The sequence below is a fragment of the Aethalodelphis obliquidens genome, unplaced genomic scaffold (genome assembly GCF_003676395.1).
Source record: "Aethalodelphis obliquidens isolate GAN/ISIS:26980383/991018 unplaced genomic scaffold, ASM367639v1 scaffold61, whole genome shotgun sequence".
Taxonomy (NCBI): Eukaryota; Metazoa; Chordata; class Mammalia; order Artiodactyla; family Delphinidae; genus Aethalodelphis; species Aethalodelphis obliquidens.
The window spans coordinates 9,359,007-9,377,977 of NW_020838005.1; the positions used below are offsets into that span (position 1 = coordinate 9,359,007).

Genomic DNA, 18,971 nt, shown 5'->3' on the forward strand with positions numbered 1-18,971 from the left:
ATAATCCTAAATGATATTAAATAAATTAATGGGAAAATTCCTAGAGCTGCACTTATTTTGGTGGATTAGGCTTTGAATAGTTATTCTGTTGTGTAATCTTTAATTATTATTTTTAATGCTAGTATTTACAAGTAAAATATGTCTGTACTTTTCTATTTATTTGTGCTATCTTGGTCAGATTTTGTTATCAATATTACGCCAGTTATCTCATCAACTGGAAAGATTTCTTTCTTTTCTGTTATTAGAGAACAGTTTTTGATAAACATTGTAGCCCTAAGTGTTCCTTAAAGGTTTGGAAGAAACTAATGAGGTTTGGTGCTTTATTTTTCAGAGGGGATAGCTTTCTGACAATTTTCTTTATTTCTTCTATCGTCATTGGGCAGCATGATGGGCAGAATTCTGAGATGGCCCCCAAATTCCCACCCCGTGGTACACAAGTCCTTGTATTATCTCTGCCTTTTGAGTGTAGGAAGGTGTGTGATTGTGATGGATTTCACATCTGTGATTTAGGTGAAGGTGACCTTATGACAAAGGTGAAGGGGTTTTGCAGATATAATTATGGTCCCAATTTAGTTGACTTTGAATTAATAAGAAGGGACGTTATCCTGGGAGGGTCCGACCTAACCAGTGAGTCCAAAAAGGGGACTCTGCCCTTCCTGAAGGCAGAGGTGTAGGGATGTGAAGTCTGAGGAGATTCTCACCTTGAAGAAGAAAGCTGCCTTGTTGCGAGAGGGCCGGGGAGGGGAACACAGGGCAAGGGCCCGAGCTGGGCTTCTGGTTACTGCAAGTCATGTCCAGACAACAGCCAGCAAGACAGTAGTGGCTCGGTCCCCGAACCACAGAGAGATGGGTTCTGCCTACAACCTGAGGGGGCTTGGAATCAGATCCTTCCCTGGCTGAGCCTCCAGGTAAGGATGGAGCTGGCCGAAAATTTGATTTCAGCCTTGTGAGATCTTAGCAGAGGCCCTGCAGAAAGATGCTGGATTGCAATCCAGAGGCTGTGGGAGAATTCTGGGTGGTTTTAAGCCACTAAGTTTGTGGTAATTTGTTATGTAGTAGTAGAAAACCAATATAGTTGGTTCAGATTTTTTCTTTTTGGAGGTCAGTTTTGTCATTTATATTTTGTTAAAAATCATCCATTTTCCCTATAATCTTAACTGCATTTGCATAAAATTGAGCAATCTCTTATGATCATTTAAATTTTGAAAATTCCTTTTTTCCCCCATTTTTATACATTTTATTTTATTGAAGTATAGTCAATTTGCAATGTTGTGTTAGTTTTAGGTTTATAGCACAGTGATTGTTATATATATATATATCTACTCTTTTTCAGATTCTTTTCCCTTATAGGTTATTGCAAAATATTGAATGTAGTTCCCTGTGCTATACAGTAGGTCCTTGTTTTTTAATCTATTTTATGTAGATTATTTTATGTGTATCTGTTAATCCCAAACTCCTAATTTATCTCTCCCTCACTTTCCCCTTTGGTAACCATACATTTGTTTTCTGTGTCTGTGGTTCTATTTCTGTTTTGTAAATAAGTTCATTTGTTTTTTTTTGTTTTTTTAGATTCCACGTATAAGTGATATCATATGATATTTCCCTTTCACTGTCTGACTGACTTCACTTAGTATGATAATCTCTAGGTCCATTCAAGTTGCTACAGAAGACATTATTTCATTCTTTTTTATGGCTGAGTAGCATTCCATTGTGTGTGTGTGTGTGTGTGTGTGTGTGTGTGTGTGTGTGTATACATATATATAAACACCACATCTTCTTTATCCGTTCATCTGTTGATGGACATTTAGATTGCTTCCGAGTTTGTGTATTCTTCTAATAAATGTCAATTAACTGTTTTCTAATTAATTTATCTGTCTCCATACCTAGCTATATCTCTTATTAATGATTTATCTTTGGCTCTAAAGAACTAGCTCTTGCACTACTAGTTTTAGGTTTTCTGAATCATTAAGTTTTCAAATGCATATTAATATTTCCTTAGCTTTATTTTATTTTTTATTTGTGAACTGGATATGGATGTTTAGTTTATTTTTATTCTTTTTTATGTTGATGTAAGAATTTAAGAGTCTGCCTTTTCTTCTGAGCACTGCTTCAGCTGTATCTCTTAGGTTTTGAAATATGTTATTTTAATTTAACTTTTTCCCTTAGGAATACTATGAGCTCCTTTATCCTCCATGTCATTCCACTCTACTACTTTTTAACTTTGCTCATTTTAATTTCACTTTGTTCCTTTTTCTCAATCTTATCTTTGTGTCCCTATATATTTTCAGAATATTCCTTCTCTTTTGTGTTGCTTTCAATGTGACCTTCATTTTGGTTTTCGTCTTCTTTTTCATTATATCCTGACTGCTGCTGTTTATTTTCTATCTTCTTCTCTTGTCTGTTAACATTTTTCCTAATCTCAGAAAGTTCAGCATTTCATACTGTTTTACAGAGTCAATGACTTCATTAACCTTTTAAAAGAACTTATAAAAAGGTATAGCAGCATGATTTTGGTGACCATTCCTGAGCCTTTCTTCCTTTTCTTTTGTAATTTTTTTTTTTTTTTTTTGTGGTACGCAGACCTCTCACTGTTGTGGCCTCTTCCATTGCGGAGCATAGGCTCCGGACGCGCAGGCTCAGCAGCCATGGCTCACGGGCCCAGCTGCTCTGCGGTGTGTGGGATCTTCCCGGACCGGGGCATGAACCCGTGTCCCCTGCATCGGCAGGCGGACTCTCAACCACTGCGCCACCAGGGAAGCCCTTTCTTGTAATATTTTAATATGCTATTTCCTTTAAAAAGTTATTATTTATCTTTGAGTAGGGTGCGTTCTTCTTACCAAGTACGGTAGGCATTCACCTTATGACACACAATTTAGTGCGTGAGTGAATTCTTTTGGCCTTTATTTGTCCGCATCCAACAGGAATTGGCTGCTGTAGGGCTGCTTGTGAGCTTGAGTATCTTTCCTCCATCCTGCCTCATTAATAGCCTGCTTCCTGAAAATGTGGCGGGTCTGTATAAACCTCCTCAGACCTGTCCCCAGCCTTCCATGGATGCTTCTCTCTGGTGCCAGACTCAATCCAGAGAAGCTCTGGCCACCAGCAGTCACATCTGTTGCTACTGTTTCAAAAAAGTGATTGTTGATTTTTTTCCCTTAGGAGGTGCCAATTACTTTGGGGAAGTAAGATCTGCTGACTTCAAACGAGATTTGTAGCTGGGGTCATTCTGTCTTCCCGTGCCCCTGTTTTACCACCACTGTATTGATCTTACTGCATATGATAACGTTCCTTAGACACTGTGGTTGGGGGTAAGATATCTGAGAATTTTGTCAAGGGTAAAGTTAGGCTTTTCTTGTTTCTGCTTCATATTCTCCTTTTCTGTTTTGAGTGATCTCTAAGAACAGACCTTTCTTTTCCAGTTTAAAAGTGTAAATTATAATTGTATAACATTCAATTGTTGAACTATAAATACACATGAATTTTTTTTGATAGCTTCATACTGTGTAGGGAAACTTTAAATTTAGCTAATTTAGTGGGTGTATTTTGATTTTCTAAGTACAAATAAATGAAATCCATGTTTGTTCTTGAGAAGCTCTGTAATGAGCTTAAGCTCTAGACTATACAGTTTCCTGAGCTATAACAATTGTAAATTGATGGCTGTTATCCTGTTTGATTGAATAAAGAGCTGAGTGTTCGGTACTCAACAATTAGTCTCTATCATGTATATGCAATCCTTATTGAATAACCATTGCATTTTGAAGACAGTAAAAAGTTAAATTTTACATTAAATAATAACAAGAGTTGTCAGCCCTCATATTTAATAAAAATTCCCGTTGGGAAGAGCCTACATTTCTTTTTTTTTTTTTTTGCGGTACGCAGGCCTCTCACTGTTGTGGCCTCTCCCATTGCGGAGTAACAGGCTCCGGACGTGCAGGCTCAGCGGCCATGGCTCACGGGCCCAGCCGCTCTGCGGCATGTGGGATCTTCCCGGACCGGGGGACGAACCCGTGTCCCCTGCATTAGCAGGTGGACTCTCAACCACTGCGCCACCAGCGAAGCCCCCCTTTATTTCTTTTTAAAAGTGGTTTCAGAGAATGACAGTAGCCACTTGTGCATCAGGGCATAAAGTCTTCTACTTTTTCCGGCTAAGAGAAATTAGCCTAATGGTTTTGCGGGCGAACCCCAATTCTGCTCCTTGCTTTGGTATTAACTAGGAAATGGCCTGCCTTTGCAATTATGAAATCGAAATTATATTTTACCTTGCGTTAGTGTTGAATGGAATAACAAATTTAATTCTGTGACCTTTAGATGCTAAGTCATTACTTTCCCTTGTTAAAGGACCAAATAATAGTTATTACCACCATAGGAGGACTAGAATGGCCAGGACTTTGGGACACAGGGAGCTCCATGTAAAGATTTTGAAAGTCATAAAGGGGGTACAAAATAAACGGATGCTGTCTAGTAAAATCTCAGGTATGTTTTAGTCTCTTTGAGCTGAAATGTTTATTTGTATGTGGCAGGATTAAAACTTAAGTATTCCCTTTGTTCACTGTGTTTTCCATCTTCTATTTTTCCTTGGGGAGCATTTTCTTCCCTACCCCCAGCCACGTAGACGCCAAGATTCAAGGAAACCCCAGAGGCTTCTTGTAGGACTGATTTTTTTTTTTTCAGTTTAGAGAGACTACACGAGATTGGGCTTGAGGGAAGGGAACAGAAGTGACCACTAGCAAACAGGAGTGGGAACTGGTCCGTAGGACCAGCGCACAAGAGTGGAAGAGACAGGAGAAAGGTCACCAAGGCTGCCCCCCTGCCCTGACTCATCACTATAAGACCCTGGCCACTCAGCAACCTGGGTACCTGTAAGTCCCCTGGACAGAGAGCAGGAGACTGGGGCACCTGGGCAGGGATGAGGCCCAGAGGTGAGAGCCTCGCCCCAGACCTGAGTCCAATAAGCCGGGTGATTTGCCTCTGTGCAAAGTCAGCAATGCAGCTGCCTGTGCTACATGAGCTTTTCCTGTCACTTAGGAGACTGAGAGTTTTCGACAGCAAGGTCTGAATCTCTGTTCAATTTACCGTGTGAAACATCCCTCTCTAGTCTCTCTGTAAACATATTGAATGGCGTTCATATTATGGTGGACCTATGCCGGATACAGGCGACATCGAATACACCTGGAACTTCTGGCTCACAATTGTTAAGTTACGTGTGTATCTCAAAGGCATTTCTTCCCAAAGGGGATTGTGCTAGTTTTTAAAAATTGTAATTATGTAATTTAATGAAATATCACTTGAATTGGTGAAATACTGTTATGAAAAGGATTGTTGTTCGTGTCAAAACTAAGTTGAGGAGTTTGAAAGATGGAGTTGTTTACAAATTGCTGTCAAATTAGATGTGAGCAAAGTAACACTGAAGGATTGGGTAAACCCATAAAAAACCGGAAGGATTCTATGACTGCATGAACATAGCTTCCAAGTGTCTTTAGGTTCTCATTCCAATTTAAAGGAGCCCAAGCTGGGACTCATGATGGATACAATGTGGATGTGGTCCATGCATCTCTAGTTCATCCCAATCCGAGGACCCAAATGCAGAAGGGACAGCTTTGGCCTCTCTTGCATTAGAAAATTGGTGAAGAAATGTCCATTTGTGTGTTATACTTAAGAGGAGATTCTTAACGTAGGTTTTTTTGTGCTTTTCTGCTTTAATTGATGTTTATGTTTAATGGGTGAAATATTCATCTCAATTGTACTTGATTCGAAGAAGGCTTCTGTTGGGCTTCCTTTGCATTTTTCTGCGGAGTCTAGCTTGCACAGTACACGGACTCATGGTGAAGGTTCCTGATTAATATTTTAGAGGGGATGACTAAAATCTTCAGGAAAAATTTCATCAAAGTCTGTTTAGTTAAAATCTCTGCAATAAATAGGGACAGTGATGGATGTTTGTGTTTCCCTCTTTTCTGGGAAGGAAAGGAAAACACTACTTAAGTTGGTTTGGCACTGTAGCTGGAGACGGTTAGCTGAGGCAGATGGTTGAGAGAAAGTTCCCTGGTTTATGATTCATATGCTAATCTGATTTGTGATTTGTGGGGTCCTTAGGAGTCACTGTGAACTTTTAGGAGGGGAAAATAAAGCGATCAGGGAATAAGTGAATAAAAAAATGGAGATCAGTTGAAAGAGGAGAGGGAGGGAGGCTGGTGAAGAGCCTCCTGAATATGTTCCTAAACTATTACTGTGAATATGGAAATAAAGTATGTTCCAAACAATAGTGAGAAATTGGGATGAATTCCTTCTCCAGGCGGCTACTGGAGAGAATCTTTCTCACGTTTATCTTGGAACCTCAAGAACTTAGCCCAGAGTTGGCACATTGTAATCGATAAATAAATGCCGGTTGAATGGGTTAGTGACTGGTAAGGGCTGAAAGATTGTGAGAGGTAAGTTAAAATTTCCTTACATGTCTGAACCTTAAGCTTAACGCATGGGAAGGACGAGAGCACATAACAAAGGTGGTTGCGTAGGGTGTTTCAGTCCATTACGAGTGATTTCAGATAGGCCGTGGGGCTTCCAGATTTATTAGACTTGCTCTAGGACAGATGGTGCTCAGAGTCATGTCACCTGGAGCGCTGAAGGTTTCTGCACAGCTGAGGCTGGAGGTCACAAGCTCTCCCCAGACAAAAGATGGCCCAAGAAATATTGGACCAAGGTGGGACCATGTTGTTACGCTCCTGGGCGTGGAAAAGGACAAACCAAATTTAATGCTCTTCTGTGTAGATTTAAGTTTTATGTCTCATGCCAGAGGATTTTTGTGGAATAGAGTCCCTGGGCTTCATTCTAAATCATGTGGGTGACTAATTCGTGTTTATTGTTCACTTTTATTTTCTGGGAAGAGTTTTCTTCTGAAAATGCTAACATTTGGACTTTGATCTTTGGGGAATGGGTATAAAAATGCACTCTGGGGCTTCCCTGGTGGCGCAGTGGTTGAGAGTCCGCCTGCCGATGCAGGGGACACGGGTTCGTGCCCCGGTCTGGGAAGATCCCACATGCGGAGCGGCTGGGCCCATGAGCCATGGCCGCTGAGCCTGTGCTCTGCAACGGGAGAGGCCACAACAGTGAGAGGCCTGCGCATCGCAAAACAAAAACAAAAACAAAAACACAACACACACACACACACAAAAACGCACTCTGGACAATCAGAGACCCATAACGGTGTTAACACTGTTTCAGTAACTTAAGTGGCACACACCGTTTAAAGGAGGGTTGTCTCGCTCATGTAACACTCTGTAGTCTGTCTTGGTTTCCTCTTTGTTTCCAGATGCAGCTCCAAATTAAGTACCTGGAACACTGCCTGGTGTAAATTAGATGCTCAGTAAAACTTGTTGAGTGACTGAGTAAATGGTGCTTTCTCCTTCCCGGCAGCTGGCTAACCTAGCAACGTTTGAGAGGCAGCTGGATAATTCTGGGCCACGTGAGAATTCAGATTCATATTAAAAGAGATTGAAGACTGGGCTCGGTGCAGAGAGATCATTTCTCTAGAGAGCCCTTTTCCTTGATGGACTCCTGAAAATTACGCTGTGTTGGTTTCTATGTGATGGCATGAAATCCACTCACCTACTCAGATGTTAGAAAAAGGAAGGAAAGATATTTACAGAGACAGGGAATTGAGGAGCCCTCTTAGCCAAATCCCGTCTGACCAAAAACTCAGCCCTTAATATAAAGCAGAGTTTTCTGGAAATATTTTCATTCAGCCATGGAATCTTGTCATAAACATCAGTGAAATGATTCTTTGGTTGAAATGTAAACAGCAAGCAAAGATGCCTGATAACAACGACAGACAGAAATCTTTTGAATTAGAGCTTCTAAGTTTCAGACTTGAAACAATTTCTATATTATGGTGTGAAATAGACTAGTAAATTCTCAGTTATCCGTACATACTCTCAAACATGAAGGGCTGACCAGTGTATATCTGACCGTGCTTTACAGTGTAAAATTAATCGCAATTTATGGACTGTGTCCCAAAATGCAGATATTCCATCTTTCTTTGACTTTTTAATACCATTGAACACAGCTATTTGCAGACAGTTCTTTCATTTTCTCTCATATGGAGAAAATTCTTCATCTTCCATGCAAATTCTATCTAATCCTGCTTTAGGGTGTCCCCCTCATGTTACAAATCCTAATAGGGAGGGACAGGAACCCCAAGGTCAGCACACAATAGCGGGAAGAATGGAGAGATGTGTCTGAAATGGGACCCTGTAAGATATAGCTGTTGCCAAAGGATCTGTCATTTCAATCAAACAACCTGGGGCAATTTAGTCCTGAACCTCTAGCTCTGTTGCCATGGTTTCTAGACAAAGACGACAGGGGTGCATTCCAATTATATCCTTCAGAATGACAGATAACTGAGAAAGAGAAAATGGGGTAATAAAATCTCAGGTCACCCCGAAGAGAAGCAATAGATACAAGTGACAGAGAAATGAGAGGTTCAAGTTTATATTTGTCTTAGAAAATACCTTTGTGATTTAGAATGCAAATGTCCATTCTGCAAATGCTGCAGACTTCCCACAGTACTTTTATCCACACCCAGTTTATTATTCTAAGCCAGGTATCTCCTGCTTACTACAGATTTTCTTTTTCTGTTTTTTCTTATTAAACAATTTTTAAGAAAAATTGAAGTATAGTTGATTTACAGTGTTTTAGGTGATTCAGTTATATATATATGTATTTTCAGATTCTTTTCTAATATAGGTTATTATAAGAAATTGAATATAGTTCCCTGTGCTATACAGTAGGTCCTTGTTGTTTATCTATCTTATATATAGTAGTGTGTGTATGTTAATCCCAAATTCCGAATTTATCCCCCCTTACCCGTTCGGTAGTTTGTTTTCTATGTCTGTGAGTCTATTTCTGTTTCATAAATAAGTTCATTTGTGTCATATTTTAGATTCCACATATAAGTGATATCCTATGGTGTTTGCCTTTCTCTTTCTGACTGACTTCACTTAGTATGATGATCTCTGCGTTCATCCATGTTGCTGCAAATAGCATCATTTCATTCTTTTTTATGGCTGAGTAATATTCCATTATATATATGTACACGTCTTCTTTATCCATTCATGTACTGATAGACATTTAGGTTATCTCTGTGTCTTCGCTATTGTAAATAGTGCTGCTATGAATATAGGTGTCCATGTATCTTTTCAAATTATAGTTTTGTTTGGATATATGCCCAGGAGGGGGATTGCTGGATCATATGGTAGCTCTATTTTTAGTTTTTTAAGGAACCTCCATACTGTTCTCCATAGTGGCTGCATCAATTTACATTCCCACCAACAGTGCAAGAGGGTTCCCTTTTCTCCACACCCTCTCCAGCATTTATTATTTGTAGAATGCAGATATTCTTAATAGCATTTTAAAGTTAAAGAATTCGTGAATGAAGAGAATCTAACAGAAAAAAATCTTGAACCATGAGAAGTAAAAAGCATTCTTTAACTTCTGATGATATTGCAAATAGAGCGATGCCTATTTTCCTTTATTGCTGGAGTCAAATGCAATATTCTGTTTTTCCAGTGGAAGGTATTACTGTAAACTTGCACCCAACTTTGGCCCATATCTGATAATCAGTAGTATTTTGCCAGGGTCAGTACAAAGTTTGCTGCTATGCTCTTAGGGTATAATGAGGATACTCACCTCTGTTCAGTGAGAGGAACCATTAGGTAGAGATCAAAAGGTTAACCGTGAACTCTGGAATGGTGTTGGTAGGTATGCCTTGAGTGAACAGACAATTTTAAGTTTCTATATTCTCTGCAGTTAAGTAGAGGTGGAGCATTTTAATCCCTAAGTGACACTGGGTAGTTTATTTAATCTTTAAAACTTAAAAAATTTAATCTAAAAATTTTAAAACTTTAAGTCTCAGTTTCTTCATCTATAAAATGGAATAATACCCACTTCTCTGAGTTGTGATTTTAAATTATATAAAGCACTTGGCCTAGCATCTGTACATCGCATACCATTAAATAAATGGAGTAAATGTATGTATACAAAGTTTAAGAAAAAAGTAATGTAGATGTGAAATTAGGTGTGTTTCAGTGATGGTAAAAAAGAAAAGCACTAATTTAATAAATAGTATTTCAAGGCTTATTGCCAGCAGTGAGATGGAAAATTCTAGATGTCCTGCAATCGTGTCTCCTGAGTTTCTCTTTGGAATATTTACTTTATGACACTTTGGGGACAACATACCGTTTCTGCTAACACATAGAATGTAGTTGTTACAGTTAAATAAAAACCAGTTTTGTCAATTTCTTTTATGCATAAATTCAAAAAGTTTAGCTGGATTATTAAGTTTGACTTTTACTATATTCAGAATGCACTTTATTTTCTTACCAAGAATTGGTTTGATTTTATAATAGAGGTAATTAGGAAAGCTGATTTATTTAGTGAGATTTCTGTATGATAAATCTTGCAAGAATCACTATATCTTCGATATGAATAATGACAATGATAAAGGAAAAAAAATCCTTTTGCACAGTTTATTTTGCTTTGGTTATCTGGTCTTCACGTGCTGTGGTAAATTTTTTTCATTTACAAACCTTGAAATTTGATATTCTATCATATACTTGCATATATCCTATATGTATATATATAATATATGAATGTATATATATGTAATAAAGTATAATTTTTGTGAGTACTTATGGTCAAAACAAGTGGAAACCTGGGCAACTTCAGATAAAAATAAAAAACTCACTTGTTTTGGAATTATATAAAGAATAGCTTTAATTTGTCATTCATATTGTATTTATTTAATTTTTGTTTTATACTGGAGCATAGTTGATGAACAATGTTGTGTTAGTTTCAGGTGTACAGTAAAGTGATTCAGTTATACATATACAGGTATCTATTCTTTTTCAAATTCTTTTCCCATTTAGACTATTACAGAATTTAAAAATACTCTTCTGTTATTGAAATTGTGGAATAGTGGTTACAGGCAAAAGGTGGAGTATTATTTCGAGAACAAACACAACGGGCAAACGCTCCAGTAATTCCATTTCTTTCACCTTCATGCCTCTGTCTGTCTGTTCTAGGTGCCTGAGAAGGAATGCAGTACCAGCAGGGCGGCAGAAGTGCTGGCACACCACAGTTCCCCCCTGCAAGTGGGATTTTGAATTCTTTCTCATCTGTGTTTCTTTTATGGCATGACTACGTCTCACAGAAACATCAGAAGGAAGTAGCTTCTCTCATCCAAAAGCTGAGGTGGGAAAATGACATGTCTATTTTCATTGTTAATTTGCAACATAGGAGGTCACAAAACGAAATGATGCCATTCTATTAGAATGGTCAAAATGATGCCAACCTAGTGTGAGAAGGGTGCTGACGGCTTACCTTGAAAGAGATTTCATATTGCTCTCCTCCCCAGATTTCCAAACCTGGGTCATAGCCCCCCAACTCCCAAAACCATTTGCGATCCACAGCAAAGAGACCTCCAGCCATAACGGGAGACCTGTGAAAGGAATAAAATAATCTTTAAACAGCTATGAACATCAGGGAACATGGCATTTTGCTTGGGGGAAAAAAAAAAAGCAAACTTTAAGTCTCAGTGTTCACTGCAGGGGGCTTTTCAGTTCGGGTTTTCTGTGAGTGGACATGAGTTCACACTAGGTCTCTGATCGCTCCTGGAACCCCCTTGAGCTTTGAACTTCACAGTTCAGGCTCTAAAGCCACTAGTGCCCCGTGGAGCCACACAATGGCTCCATGTTTGTCATCAGAGAGAAGTACATGACGACCAGTGTCTGATATATTGGGAAAATCCATCAGTTCTATGGCTTTTCCTCAAAGAGATCTTATGCTATCAGACAGATGAAAGTATAGAAAACATGGTTGTAGACCATATCTTTGATTTAATCTCTCAGTATGTATTCAGCAAACACCTACTATTTCCAGGTCATGTCCATTTTACAGACTACGCGATTGTCAGAATAAAATAACCAACCAGCTATTAACGTGCCAAAGTTGGAATTTAAACTAGGTCTTTTCGCTTTAATTATGTACTTTTTAAAGTCTACCTTCTAGTAAATATTCTTTTTGATCAAATACTGATTTTTAGACTTTCTGCTGTCGCTAGGATATATTACAGTCATGTTGCTATGTAATGCTATAATTTATAATCATTGGACCCTGCCTTAAATTTTTTTTGCAGTTCAAAGGCAGCTTTTGTGTTATTATTATTATTACTTTGGCCGCACGGCATGCAGGGATCTTACTTCTCCGAACCTGTTCCCCCTGCAGTGGAAGGGCAGAGTCTTAACCATTGGACCACCAGGGAAGTCCACTCTTGTGATTTTGAATGTTCACTATGTGTTGGGCTCTCGGCTGACAGCCTTGTCCAGTTGCCTTGATTAATCCTCACAGCAGCCCTGGGTATATCCTCCCTGTGTGCTATTGGGAGAAACAGGCAGAAAAAGGTAGGGCCCAGCGCCCAAGGGTGGCACCAGGATGCGGTGGTGCTGCGGCTGGACCAGGTCCCCTGATTTCAAAGCCTTTGAATTCTTTACTGCAACACCGTTTCTGTTTCAATGTTTAGGAGGTGAAGAGAGACAACTACAGAAATATGGACATAAAACAATTAGAGAACACCTGATGCAGACCAAGCAAATCTGTAAAAACACACTCGGTCAAGAGAGTTTTTGTGAGAGTTTTTTTGATTCCACAGGGCTTGGGCATAAGCAATCAGAAATAGGCAATCCTATTCGATCTGAACCACAAATAGAAAGATCTTAAGTCCTACCAATATATTCTCATTTGATTGTGTAAAGCATGAGACCAGAGTGCAACCGAACTTCCACTGTGCAGAATGAATCTCCCAACTAGAATTATCGTAGATATAGAACTAGTATAAATATCCAGCAAGAGAAAGTTCTAGATGGATTTTTTTAATTGTAAATAATTTGTTGGGAACACAATATCTTGTTTTCTTTTTTTTTTTTTAACATCTTCATTGGAGTATAATTGCTTTACAATGGTATGTTAGTTTCAGCTTCACAACAAAATGAATCAGTTATATATATACATATATTCCCATATCTCTTCCCGCTTGCGTCTCCCTCCCTCCCACCCTCCCTATCCCACCCCTCCAGGCGGTCACAAAGCACTGAGCTGATCTCCCTGTGCTATGCGGCTGCTTCCCACTAGCTATCTACCTTACGTTTGGTAGTGTATATATGTCCATGCCTCTTTATCGCTTTGTCACCGTTTACCCTTCCCCCTCCCCATAGCCTCAAGTCCATTCTCTAGTAAGTCTGTGTCTTTATTCCTGTTTCACCCCTAGGTTTTTCATGTCATTTTTTTTTTTTTAAATTCCATATATATGTGTTAGCATACAGTATTTGTCTCTCTCTTTCTGACTTACTTCACTCTGTATGACAGACTCTAGGTCTATCCACCTCATTACAAATAGCTCAATTTCGTCTCTTTTTATGGCTGAGTAATATTCCATTGTATACATGTGCCACATCTTCTTTATCCATTCATCCGATGATGGACACTTAGGTTGTTTCCATCTCTGGGCTATTGTAAATAGAGCTGCAATGAACATTTTGGTACATGACTCTTTTTGAATTATGGTTTTCTCAGGGTATATGCCCAGTAGTGGGATTGCTGGGTCATATGGTAGTTCTATTTGTAGCTTTTTAAGGAACCTCCATACTGTTCTCCACAGTGGCTGTATCAATTTACATTCCCACCAACAGTGTAAGAGGGTTCCCTTTTCTCCACACCCTCTCCAGCATTTATTGTTTCTAGATTTTTTGATGATGGCCATTCTGACTGGTGTGAGATGATATCTCATTGTAGTTTTGATTTGCATTTCTCTAATGATTAGTGATGTTGAGCATTCTTTCATGTGTTTGTTGGCACTCTGTATATCTTCTTTGGAGAAATGTCTATTTAGGTCTTCTGCCCATTTTTGGATTGGGTTGTTTGTTTTTTTGTTATTAAGCTGCATGAGCTGCTTATAAATTTTGGAGATTAATCCTTTGTCAGTTGCTTCATTTGCAAATATTTTCTCCCATTCTGAGGGTCGTCTTTTGGTCTTCTTTATGGTTTCCTTTGCTGCGCAAAAGCTTTGAAGTTTCATTAGGTCCCATTTGTTTACTTTTGTTTTTATTTCCATTTCTCTAGGAGGTGGGTCAAAAAGGACCTTGCTGTGATTTATGTCATAGAGTGTTCTGCCTATGTTTTCCTCTAAGAGTTTGATAGTTTCTGGCCTTACATTTAGGTCTTTAATCCATTTTGAGCTTATTTTTGTGTATGGTGTTAGGGAGTGATCTAATCTCATACTTTTACATGTAGCTGTCCAGTTTTCCCAGCACCACTTATTGAATAGGCTGTCCTTTCTCCACTGTATATTTCTGCCTCCTTTGTCAAAGATAAGGTGACCATATGTGCGTGGGTTTATCTCTGGGCTTTCTATCCTGTTCCATTGATCTATCTTTCTGTTTTTGTGCCAGTACCATACCGTCTTGATAACTGTAGCTTTGTAGTATAGTCTGAAGTCAGGGAGCCTGATTCCTCCAGTTCCTTCTTTCGTTCTCAAGATTGCTTTGGCTATTCAGGGTCTTTTGTGTTTCCATACAAATTGCAAAATTTTTTGTTCTAGTTCTGTGAAAAATGCCAGTGGTAGTTTGATAGGGATTGCATTGAATCTATAGATTGCTTTGGGTAGTAGAGTCATTTTCACAATGTTGATTCTTCCAATCCAAGAACATGGTATGTCTCTCCATCTATTTGTATCATCTTTAATTTCTTTCATCAGTGTCTTATAATTTTCTGCATACAGATCTTTAGTCTCCTTAGGTAGGTTTATTCCTAGATATTTTATTCTTTTTGTTGCAATGGTAAATGGGAGTGTTTTCTTGATTTCACTTTCAGATTTTTCATCATTAGTATATAGGAATGCCAGAGATTTCTGTGCATTAATTTTGTATCCTGCCACTTTACCAAATTCATTGATTAGCTCTAGTAGTTTTCTGGTAGCATCTTTAGGGTTCTCTATGTATAGGATCATGTCATCTGCAAACAGTGACAGCTTTACTTCTTCTTTTCCGATTTGGATTCCTTTTATTTCCTTTTCTTCTCTGATTGCTGTGGCTAAAACTTCCAAAACTATGTTGAATAAGAGTGGTGAGAGTGGGCAACCTTGTCTTGTTCCTGATCTTAGTGGAAATGCTTTCAGTTTTTCACCATTGAGGATGATGTTTGCTGTGGGCTTGTCATATATGGCCTTTATTATGTTGAGGAAAGTTCCCTCTATGCCTACTTTCTGCAGGGTTTTTATCATAAATGGGTGTTGAATTTTGTCAAAAGCTTTCTCTGCATCTATTGAGATGATCATATGGTTTTTCTCCTTCAGTTTGTTAATATGGTTTATCACATTGATAGATTTGCGTATATTGAAGAATCCTTGCATTCCTGGAATAAACCCCACTTGATCATGGTGTATGATCCTTTTAATGTGCTGTTGGATTCTGTTTGCTAGTATTTTGTTGAGGATTTTTGCATCTATGTTCATCAGTGATATTGGCCTGTAGTTTTCTTTCTTTGTGACATCCTTGTCTGGTTTTGGTATCAAGGTGATGGTGGCCTCGTAGAAGGAGTTTGGGAGTGTTCCTCCCTCTGCTATATTTTGGAAGAGTTTGAGAAGGATAGGTGTTAGCTCTTCTCTAAATGTTTGATAGAATTCGCCTGTGAAGCCATCTGGTCCTGGGCTTTTCTTTGTTGGAAGATTTTTAATCACAGTTTCAATTTCAGTGCTTGTGATTGGTCTGTTCATATTTTCTATTTCTTCCTGATTCAGTCTTGGCAGGTTGTGCATTTCTAAGAATTTGTCCATTTCTTCCAGATTGTCCATTTTATTGGCATAGAGTTGCTTGTAGTAATCTCTCATGATCTCTTTTATTTCTCCAGTGTCAGTTGTTACCTCTCCTTTTTCATTTCTAATTCTATTGATTTGAGTCTTCTCCCTTTTTTTCTTGATGAGTCTGGCTAGTGGTTTATCTATTTTGTTTATCTTCTCAAAGAACCAGCTTTTAGTTTTATTGATCTTTGCTATTGTTTTCTTCATTTCTTTTTCATTTATTTCTGATCTGAGTTTTATGATTTCTTTCCTTCTGCTAGCTTTGGGGTTTTTTTGTTCTTCTTTCTCTAATTGCTTGAGGTGCAAGGTTAGGTTGTTTATTCGAGATGTTTCCTGCTTCTTAAGGTGGGCTTGTATTGCTATAAACTTCCCCCTTAGAACTGCTTTTGCTGCATCCCACAGGTTTTGGGTCGTTGTGTCTCCATTGTCATTTGTTTCTAGGTATTTTTTGATTTCCTCTTTGATTTCTTCAGTGATCACTTCATTATTAAGTAGTGTATTGTTTAGCCTCCATGTGTTTGTATTTTTTACAGATCTTTTCCTGTAATTGATATCTAGTCTCATGGCGTTGTGGTCAGAAAAGATACTTGATACAATTTCAATTTTCTTAAATTTACCAAGGCTTGATTTGTGACCCAAGATATGATCTATCCTGGAGAATGTTCCATGAGCACTTGAGAAAAATGTGTATTCTGTTGTTTTTGGATGGAATGTCCTATAAATATCAATTAACTCCATCTTGTTTAATGTATCATTTAAAGCTTGTGTTTCCTTATTTATTTTCATTTTGGATGGTCTGTCCATTGGTGAAAGTGGGGTGTTAAAGTCCCCTACTATGAATGTGTTACTGTCGATTTCCCCTTTTATGGTTGTCAGTATTTGCCTTATGTATTGAGGTGCACCTATGTTGGGTGCGTAAATATTTACAATTGTTATATCTTCATCTTGGATCGATCCCTTGATCATTATGTAGTGTCCTTCTTTGTCTCTTCTAATAGTCTTTGTTTTAAAGTCTATTTTGTCTGATATGAGAATTGCTACTCCAGCTTTCTTTTGGTTTCCATTTGCATGAAATACCTTTTTCCATCCCCTTACTTTCAGTCTGTATGTGTCTCTAGGTCTGAAGTGGGTCTCTTGTAGACAGCAAATATATGGGTCTTGTTTTTGTATCCATTCAGCCAATCTGTGTCTTTTGGTGGGAGCATTTAGTCCATTTACATTTAAGGTAATTATCGATATGTGTGTTCCTATTCCCATTTTCTTAATTGTTTTGGGTTCGTTATTGTAGGTCCTTTCCTTCTTTTATGTTTCTTGCCTAGAGAAGTTCCTTTAGCAGTTGTTGTAGAGCTGGTTTGGTGGTGCTGAACTCTCTCAGCTTTTGCTTGTCTGTAAAGGTTTTAATTTCTCCATCAAATCTGAATGAGATCCTTGCTGGGTAGAGTAATCTTGGTTGCAGGTTTTTCTCCTTCAACACTTTCAATATGTCCTGCCACTCCCTTCTGGCTTGCAGAGTTTCTGCTGAAAGATCAGCTGTTAACCTTATGGGGATTCCCTTGTGTGTTATTTGTTGTTTTTCCCTTGCTGCTTTTAATATGTTTTCTTTGTATTTAATTTTTGACAGTTTGATTAATATGTGTCTTGGCGTATTTCTCCTTGGATTTATCCTGTATGGGACTCTCTGTGCTTCCTGGACTTGATTAATTATTTCCTTTCCCATATTAGGGAAGTTTTCAACTATAATCTCTTCAAATATTTTCTCAGTCCCTTTCTTTTTCTCTTCTTCTTCTGGAACCCCTATAATTCGAATGTTGGTGCATTTAATGTTGTTCCAGAGGTCTCTGAGACTGTCCTCAGTTCTTTTCATTCTTTTTTCTTTATTCTGCTCTGCAGTAGTTATTTCCACTATTTTATCTTCCAGGTCACTTATCCGTTCTTCTGCCTCAGTTATTCTGCTATTGATCCCATCTAGAGTACTTTTAATTTCATTTATTGTGTTGTTCATCGTTGCTTGTTTCATCTTTAGTTCTTCTAGGTCCTTGTTAACTGATTCTTGCAATTTGTCCATTCTATCTCCAAGATTTCGGATCAACCTTACTATCATTATTCTGAATTCTTTTTCAGGTAGACTGCCTATTTCCTCTTCATTTGTTAGGTCTGGTGGGTTTTTATCTTGCTCCTTCATCTGCTGTGTGTTTTTCTGTCTTTTCATTTTGCTTATCTTACTGTGTTTGGGGTCTCCTTTTTTGCAGGCTGAAGGTTCGTAGTTCCTGTTATTTTTTGTGTCTGTCCCCAGTGGCTAAGGTTGGTTCAGTGGGTTGTGTAGGCTTCCTGGTGGAGGGGACTAGTGCCTGTGTTCTGGTGGATGAGGCTGGATCTTGTCTTTCTGGTGGGCAGGTCCACGTCTGGTGGTGTGTTTTGGGGTGTCTGTAGACTTATTATGATTTTGGGCAGCCTCTCTGCTAATGGGTGGGGTTGTGTTCCTGTCTTGCTAGTTGTTTGGCATAGGATGTCCAGCACTGTAGCTTGCTGGTCGTTGAGTGAAGCTGGGTGCTGGCATTGAGATGGAGATCTCTCGGAGATTTTTGCTGTTTGATATTATGTGCAGCTGGGAGGCTTCTTGTGGACCAGTGTCCTGAAGTTGGCTCTCCCACCTCAGAGGCACAGCACTGAGTCCTGGCTGCAGCACCAAGAGCCTTTCATCCACAGGGCTCCTTAATTTGGGATGATTCGTTGTCTATTCAGGTATTCCACAGATGCAGGGTATATCGAGTTGATTGTGGAGCTTTAATCCGCTGCTCCTGAGGCTGCTGGGAGAGATTTCCCTTTCTCTTCTTTGTTCTCACAGTTCCCAGGGGCTCAGCTTTGGATTTGGCCCCGCCTGTGCGTGTAGGTCGCCGGAGGGCGTCTGTTCTTTGTTCGGACAGGACGGGGTTAAAGGAGCCGCTGATTCGGAGGCTCTGGCTCACCCAGGCCGGGGCGTAGGGAGGGTCACGGAGTGCGGGGCGGGCCTGCGGCGTCAGAGGCCGGCGTGACGTTGCAGCCTCAGGTGCGCCGTGCGTTCTCCCGGGGGAGCCGT

The 18,971-nt window shown here is 39.1% G+C and overlaps 1 protein-coding gene across 1 annotated transcript in view; it reads right to left on the minus strand.

The window, feature by feature from the left end:
* The window catches only part of GALNTL6 (polypeptide N-acetylgalactosaminyltransferase like 6), a 1,148,431-nt gene that overhangs the window by 95,151 nt on the left and 1,034,309 nt on the right, over window positions 1-18,971 (minus strand). Inside the window, exon 7 of the mRNA XM_027087880.1 lies at window positions 11,368-11,485. Coding sequence (XP_026943681.1) covers window positions 11,368-11,485 — 118 coding nt within the window. The remainder of the gene's footprint in view (window positions 1-11,367; window positions 11,486-18,971) is intronic.